Source organism: Myotis brandtii, unplaced genomic scaffold (genome assembly GCF_000412655.1).
Source record: "Myotis brandtii unplaced genomic scaffold, ASM41265v1 scaffold221, whole genome shotgun sequence".
Lineage (NCBI taxonomy): Eukaryota > Metazoa > Chordata > Mammalia > Chiroptera > Vespertilionidae > Myotis > Myotis brandtii.
In genome coordinates, this window is record NW_005358287.1 from 66,847 (window position 1) to 74,845 (window position 7,999).

A 7,999-nucleotide genomic window follows, 5' to 3' on the forward strand; every position below is an offset into this window, starting at 1 on the left:
AAAACATTTGAGTGTGTTTCCCATTATAGTAGCCGAGTTATTTAAATTCTATTACTAAGCAGTTTTCCCCTAAACCATAGTCGGTACTCCACAGACACTGTGTAAGCTCGGGGCAGGCATGTAAAAACCAGACCATGTGAATATATTTCATAGTCCATAATATTCACATAGAAGAATGACAAATCATAAGAAATAAACCACACGTCACAGAAACGATGCAAAGGGTGTTCTTCTCACACCCATTCACCCCCCTCACGCCGAGCACAGAGCTCGCGTGCTCACATCGTGGAGTGTTTGTTGGAGAAGCCGCCTTTGCCTGGGGTCCTGCCTCCATGGTCAGGGGGCTCCTGCCGGTCTCTGTCAAAAACTCTCAGTGATTCTTCTTCCTAGGAAGTCTCATCTCCCCTCTGTGGCTTGACCCCTGCTCGCTCCCCTCTTCCTCACGCCCTGCAGTGGGTCCCATGAGAGACACCCCGGATCAAAACACCTGCAGCGCTCGCTGCCTCTGTGTCCCTGGGCTCCCACAGGGCCTGGCGGGCGCGGGTGTATGACAGCCTTACAGGCACTTGTCCACCAGGGCCACCCCGCTCCTGGGGGCTCCCAGAAGCCTCTGATCGCCCACCGGTCGGTTCACGCCAGATCCTTTAAAACGCTGGAGCTACGTATGACACCGCAGACCCCCGGCTGGAAGAAATGTCCCGGACAAGACCTGCACGCTGCCTTCTAAGCTCGGGAAACCTTGTCACCCCTCCCAACTGTAACATACGGGACATGTTATTTGCATAAGTTTGTAAATACACAAATGAAGCTTTTGAGTCCCTGCGAGGAAATGATTCCCATCTCTTCCTACATAGGTGTTTGTTTTGATAAGAAGTATTTAGTCTCCGAAACTCCTTTCTTTTATTTCAGTTCCTCATGTTGTGGTGACCCCCAACCATAAAATTATTTTTGTTGCTACTTCATAAATGTAATTTTGCTGCTGTTATGAATCGTCATGTAAATATCTATATGCAGGATGTATTTTCATTGTTACACATTGAACATAATTAAAGCATAGTGATTAATCACAAAGCAATATGTAATTATATATGTGTTTTCCGATGGTCTTAGGTGACCCCTGTGAAAGGGTCGTTCGACCACCAAAGGGGTCGTGACCCACAGGTTGAGAACCGCTGTTTTATTTTAAAACTTTACCCACAATCAGCCTTCACATAAGAGCTTCAGAGCGGAGGCGGTACTGGTCGGCCTTTGAGCGGAGGCACGTGGTCAGTCACGTATGGGCATCTCATCGAGTGGACGTGAACACAACCTGCCATTAAGGACAACTTTTCCTGAAACCCATTTCCATAGGAGTCCCAGCCAGCCAGTCCTTTTATTCTGTTTTACACATGAGGCCTCCAGTAAAGGTGGTAAAATCCTAATGTCTTAACTATGATTGGACCAATGAGAGAAATTCAGGAAAGCTGAACAGACCTCGTCGGTTGCTAAGTCTGTATTTTTGTCAATTCACTGTTCTAATATAATGTTAGCTGTGTCATGCTTGGCCTGTGTACTTACCCCCCCCCCACCAGCACCACACAGAGGGGGTACAGAACAACCTCCTGGGCTACCCTAAGAGGTTAAAAAGACCCTGATCTGTATGGGAATCTGACAAATCCAAAGTTTTCAAAATTAATTAGCTGCACTTTTTTTTCTTCCCCCCCCCCTTTTTTTAAATTGATTTCAGAGAGGAAAGGAGAGGGAGAGAGATGGAAACATCAATGATGAGAGAGAATCATGGATCGGCTGCCTCCTGCACAGTCCTGCACTGGGGATCAAGCCCGCCACCCGGGCCTGTGTCCTGACCAGGAATCGAACCCTGACCTCCTGGTTCATGGGTTGATGCTCAACCACTGAGCCATGCCGGCCGGGCTAATTAGCTGCACTTTTTATCAATTTCACTGAGAATCTCAGTTTCTGAATTAAAATACTAATCATCCTGAGAGGTTAACAAAAGTTTATGTAGCGGCCTGGTTTAGACTCATTTCCCGTCCCTCTGTCTGTCTCCTGTTCCTGAAGCAACGTGTCGGTCTCTGTGTTTTAAGACTTTAGGCTTCCCCTAGTTAAGATCTCATCATCAGTGAATCTTGGCGGGGAGACCATTCTTCCATGTTTGGAGCAGCTGTTACGTACGACAAATGTGTCTTATTTGAGTGATTATTCATTTAAACGGTGGGAGCATTGTATGATGTCATCACTCTTTGTTTTCTCTTGCCTTTTAGGAGCCTCAGTTGCCAAAGGATTACTTTGCACAAAAACCTGTTCTTCTCCTTCGTGTGTAACTCTGTCATCACGATCATTCATCTCACAGCCGTGGCCAACAACCAGGCCTTGGTGGCCACGGATCCTGTAAGTAAAGCCAGTGTGTCCTCGGGTTCAAAGGATGGGCGGGGAAGCTGTGCCAGAGGGGGGAGGTCCTGCTACATGTGCTGGGCGTGTAATTAGGTGCTCGCATGTGCAATGTATTGTAAGGTCTGACATACAGAGACCATGTAGAGAGCATATAGAGAGGTAAATGCAGGGGGTCCCAAAAAATGTGTATATACTTTAACAGCGGAGAGTTCAATCTGGAAAATGAAATGTATTTTAATAAACACTGCCTTTAATTATTCAAAGTGTGTGTATACACTTTTGGGAACACCCTATATCTCAATATTCTTCAAGTTAAAATGATCCAGTATTAAAAGGAAGAATACTTTTTTTTGCGTCCATTATTTATAAATGTTACACATACCTTCTCCTCAACTTATGGCTAGAGTCCTGCTACTGGTAGGACATACGCGTTTATGACTATATAGCCTTTGCTCAAAAGAATCAAAACACCAATCAACTAACCGTGTCATTAGAAAAAAAAAACAGTGCTTGGAAATAGAACATTTAAATTATATTTTTGGTATCCAGCTGACTTTAAAAGTTAACAAAAACAGAGAAAAATAAATTCTACATCCCCTGTATAATGTTAAACTTTATCATCACAAAATTTCTGAAGGGCTCTACCAAGTCCCCACATGTCAGCAAACATTTACGAGACGTTTCTTTGCAATTCCTTCGGAAGCCGAGTTTGTAGGGCGGCTACCGAGAGATACACAACGGTAAGCACAGAGGCCGTCGTAACATAAAGCCATGTGTTTACCCCGTAAGCTGAAACTTACTTATACAGATTGACACATTTTTTTGTAAGCCGTGTGTCTAGGTAAGCCACATTTAAATTAAAATATCTGCATAAGTAAAAAGCATTCACATTTTTTAAATCCTATTTTTTACCACGTTTACAAATATCTCTGCTACAGTTCGATATAGAGTTTTGGAGGGTGTGTATATCTGCATTTGGCAGGTGAGGTTTTTAGGGATTAAGTTATCTAGTTACTGAAGTCAGGGGAGGAGGAACTTGTACTCAGTGGGTCAATCCACACTGCTCCGTGTGTTTTCAGGGGAATTTCCAAAACCCTCACGCCCCTGCATGGCTTGCCCACGTGCATCCGGGAGGTTTAGTCCTGTGTATGTTCCCTCTAGAGCAGCGGTTCTCAACCTTCCTAATGCTGCGACCCTTTAATACAGTTCCTCATGTTGTGGTGACCCCCAACCATAACGTTATTTTCGTTGCTACTTCATAACTGTAATTTTGCTGCTGGTATGAACCGTCATGTAAATATCTGATCTGCAGGATGTATTTTCATTGTTACAAATTGAACATAATGAAAGCATAGTGATTAATCACAAAAACAATCTGTAATTATATATGTGTTTTCCGATGGTCTTAGGCGACCCCTGTGAAAGGGTCCTTCGACCCCCAAAGGGGTCGCGACCCACAGGTTGAGAACCGCTGCTCTAGAGCCAGGGGGTGAGGAGACAGGATTAGCCCTGTGACTCCCAGCCAGCGTCCTGCCCCCTCCGAGTGGGTTTCTCTGAGCGAGGAGCGAGGAGTCCCGTCCGGCTGCGCAGCGAGGGGTTCAGACCCTACATCCTGTGAGAGGACTTGTGCTTCACACGCAGATTGCAAACTGCATAGACGTGTGTGAACATATACCATTTTTTGTCCGTTTTGTTTTTTTTCACCAATGTTCGCTATTTTCCTGAAGCACACTATAAGCTGTTTTTATTATGAGTTTATGGATTAATTTGGTTAATGAGCTTAGGAATTAAACTCAGTTCGTTAGGAGTATCTGAGAACCATATGGATAAGAATTGGAAGTGGAAGGCTACCTTTTCTGTATAGTCAAGTGGAACAACTCATTCTTACCTTTGAGCGAACTTGGCTAATATGGTGTTATGTTTGACTTCAAGGGATGTTATTTAAAATTTAGTGTCATGCAACCTGAAAATATGTTGAATGAAAGAGTAGGTTTTATAAATGTCGTTAGGCAGAAGGCACTGTGTATAGTCATGAAAACAAAATTGGAATTGTAGGACTTGTCTTCAGAGTGTGGCTTTGATTGATGTTGTGCGAATATCAGGAAATCATTTAACTTTTTTAGTGCAGTTTTAATCTATGGGATATGTGATCAATAATAATCCATGCCTCAGAATCATTTTAAAGATTAATTAAAATAATATACATTAAAACATTTTAGCTAAATCATATGCAAATGTTACTATTACTATTCTATGAGAACCCAATATTTATTTTCCAGTGTATTTCATTCCTGACTTTATTTTTAGTGAAAAGATATTTATTTCAAGAATGGCGACAGTTGCCACTAAATATCTGTTGAGTTCCAGATTGGAAGTTGGAGCTGATGGGAGTACTTGGCCCTGTGCTTCTGGGAGAGCTTTTCATTTATTTCCCTGGTTATGAGAGTCCTGTATCTGCTACTGCTCCATGTTTTCTTCACCCTATACCTGACCCTCCCTCTTCCTGCCTCTTTAAGAGTCGAGAAGAGAACGTGGAGACCCCGAGATAGAGGCAGGAAAGCACTTCTCCATCTTTTCCGACACGAAGCCCTCGGGCCCCATAGCTGGATAAGACAGCGTCTAGGCTCCGTAGCTCCTGCTTGATGAGCACTTGCACTGCTCGCACGTAATATGCAAGACTTCCCGAGTGCTTGGCACTTCTCATGAATTGCTTTTATAATTATTAAGATTTTTTTTCCCAACAGACTACCGCAATCCAGGAGTTCATAAAGACATAATTAAAACAAAAATAGGTGTGAAGTCATTCGTGTGTGAAACTTTTACACTTAACATGACATAATAACTAAAACACATTGGAACTCACATGCATATATGCATAACCCATGTACACAGACAATAGGGTGATGAGGCCTGGAGTGGGGGGTGGGAGAGTTCAATGGGGGAAAAGGGGACATTGTAATCCTTTCAACAATAAAGATTTAAAAATAAGCAATAAAACACACCGGGAAATGCAGGCCCACTAAAGGCAGGAGAGTCGGGACATGCACCTCTCCGTGCAGCTCACCATCGCGCCTCGTTGGGGTCAAGGCTAAGACTCCAGAGGTTCCGTTCGATGAGCATGAAGGCGGCGTTGTGCAAACCTGGATGATTTGCGTGTGCGGTTTGGGTAGAGAAGGGCATCCCGTGTTTCTGTATGACCGAACTCGGCGGGACTCGCCCTGTGAACTCACAACCACCCTCGCCGCTGCTGTCCCCCCCCCACCCCAGGTGGGCTGCAAGGTGTCCCAGTTCCTGCACCTCTACCTGATGGGCTGCAACTACTTCTGGATGCTCTGCGAAGGCGTGTACCTGCACACGCTCATCGTGGTGGCCGTGTTCGCAGAGAAGCAGCGCCTCCTGTGGTACCACGTCCTGGGCTGGGGTAAGGCCGCACCGCTGCCCACTTGCCTGCCTCATGCGTCCCGTAGAGCAAGCGTTTCAAACTCACGGCCCACGGGCCAAGGGCCTCGTTTATTTGGCCCGTGTCAGCCTTTGAGTTTGACATGCTTGCTTTAGAGGGTGTAGCTCCTTTGTCATCTGAACATACTTATTATTCATCGTGTTAAGGACGTCCAGGTGACTAACCTGTGCTGAGGGCGGTGAAGTCAGATATTTGAATAAAACAGCCTGGCTCACTGTGTGCGGGGGCCCCAGACAACTGCACAGGCACAGCTTTCCTTCCCATTTAACATTCCAGTGTGGATCTTGGCTAACCGCGTGGGGACTAAAACAGTAGAATTAGGGCAATGAATTGGGGTCCAGCGTTTGTACTTCGCTGAGTCTCCTTTTTCCTCATGTGCAAAATAAGAACACTGGGCCTAGCTAGCTTTGACCTTCCATTTTTAAAATGTTTACTTAAAAAACAACAACATTGCCATTTTATCTGAGAGTATAGGGATCAGTTATTGAATATGAGCGTGCAAAATATCTTTTTTTCCCCACACAATCCCCTGACATGGTGTCAGTCACAAAGCAGACAACGATACGCTTCTAGCATTTAAAAAGAATAACAGGAATGATGCGAAATACGAAATGCTGAAGATAAATTCAATAGGACTAGTTTCCAGAAACATAACTGAAATGGCACGTTCTCTCTCTACCCACCTACCTACCTACCTACCTACCTACCTGTCTATCTGCTTCTCTATTTACCTCCCTACGCACCCAGTCAGACAATAGACAGACCGGTGCAGCTGTGTAGGCGCACACCCGGCTTTGGTGCATTCAGGTCACCCTTTAAAACGTTTCTTTGGAGATCTGATCTAGAATGCCCACACCACGCAAACTCGTGGAACATGCAGCCTCTCTTTCCTCTTCCTCTTTTCTCTGTGCAGTCAGTCAACCAGTCCCCACTGTCCCCACGTGGGAAACCCTGCCCACGGCCGGCCACTCCCTTCCCACAGAAAACGCAGGGCTGCGGGGCTGCGCTCTGGCCTGGGCATGGGCAGCAGCGCGTTCGGGCGTTCGGCTCGGGGTCCGTGGGCCCAGATGGCACATGTTGGAAAGTCACTCACCCTCCACCCTGGGAACCAGGAGTAGCTGACAGTTAGCACGCTTACTGCCTGGCCACAGACGTCACATTTACCCCTAACCGAGCGGCGTGATGGTGCGGGAGAGCCCCCGGGCCCCGCAGGCCGCGAAAAAAAGTCCCACAGGGTTCCCGCTGATCCCCGCCTGCACGCACGCCGTGGGCAGGAGCCTGTACTACAACGACAAGTAAGACAGCGCCCCTTTCTGGCTTCTCTGGGGACGAAGCGAAGCAAAACCCTCACCCCTTTCCCTCTGTTCGCCCGCAGGTGCTGGATCAGCTCCGACACGCACCTGCTCTACATCATCCACGGCCCCATCTGCGCCGCCCTGCTGGTGGGTAGCGGCTCCCCTGCTCTCACGCGTGTCTGTGTCCTGGCTGTAGCGGGGGGGGGGGGCACAGCACCTGCAGATCCAGGCACCGACCCCATGGGGCCAGTGAGCGCGTGGAAGGGCTGCTGCTGCCTTAGCGGGGGCGGGCGGGGAAGGAGCTCCTTCTTGGGGGGAGGCCCTGGGGACCCGGAGGGAAGCCCTTATCTCAGCGAGAAGGCAGGGGCTGCTAGGGTGCTGGGTGGGAGGCACGCTGGAAGGAGCTGGGCCACGGGCAGAGGGGTGGGCGCTGCCAGCCACAGCTGGGCCCAGCCACAGCCTGGGGGGACCTGGGCGGGTCCCTTTGTGTTGCTCTTCATCCCCGCAGCTCTGTTTCTTGGCTGTGGTCAGGGGGGAAGGACCCTCACAGGCTGGGTGGGGGGGGAAGGACCCTCACAGGCTGGGTTAGGGGGGAAGGACCCTCACAGGCTGGGTCAGGGGGGAAGGAGGACCCTCACAGGCTGGGTCAGGCTAAATGAGAGACGTGAGTGAGGAACAGGGCGCCGGGAACATCACAGAACCTCACAGACACACTTTGGAAGCTCCTGGGCGGAATGACTGCCTGAGGCTCTGACTGTGTGGGGAGCGCGCAGGGGGCCGCATGCAGGGCTGACACGGGAGCTCCCAGCCACCAGGGTGGGGGCCTGGGGACTGCCTGCACCGGGAGGCGGGG

At 48.2% G+C, this 7,999-nt stretch overlaps 1 protein-coding gene across 1 annotated transcript in view; it reads left to right on the plus strand.

The window, feature by feature from the left end:
• Window positions 1-7,999, plus strand: part of CALCRL (calcitonin receptor-like) — a 34,608-nt gene that overhangs the window by 16,336 nt on the left and 10,273 nt on the right. The window contains exons 8-11 of the mRNA XM_005866128.2: window positions 2,262-2,388; window positions 5,659-5,812; window positions 7,086-7,146; window positions 7,227-7,293. Of these exons, the coding sequence (XP_005866190.1) occupies window positions 2,262-2,388; window positions 5,659-5,812; window positions 7,086-7,146; window positions 7,227-7,293 (409 nt within the window). The remainder of the gene's footprint in view (window positions 1-2,261; window positions 2,389-5,658; window positions 5,813-7,085; window positions 7,147-7,226; window positions 7,294-7,999) is intronic.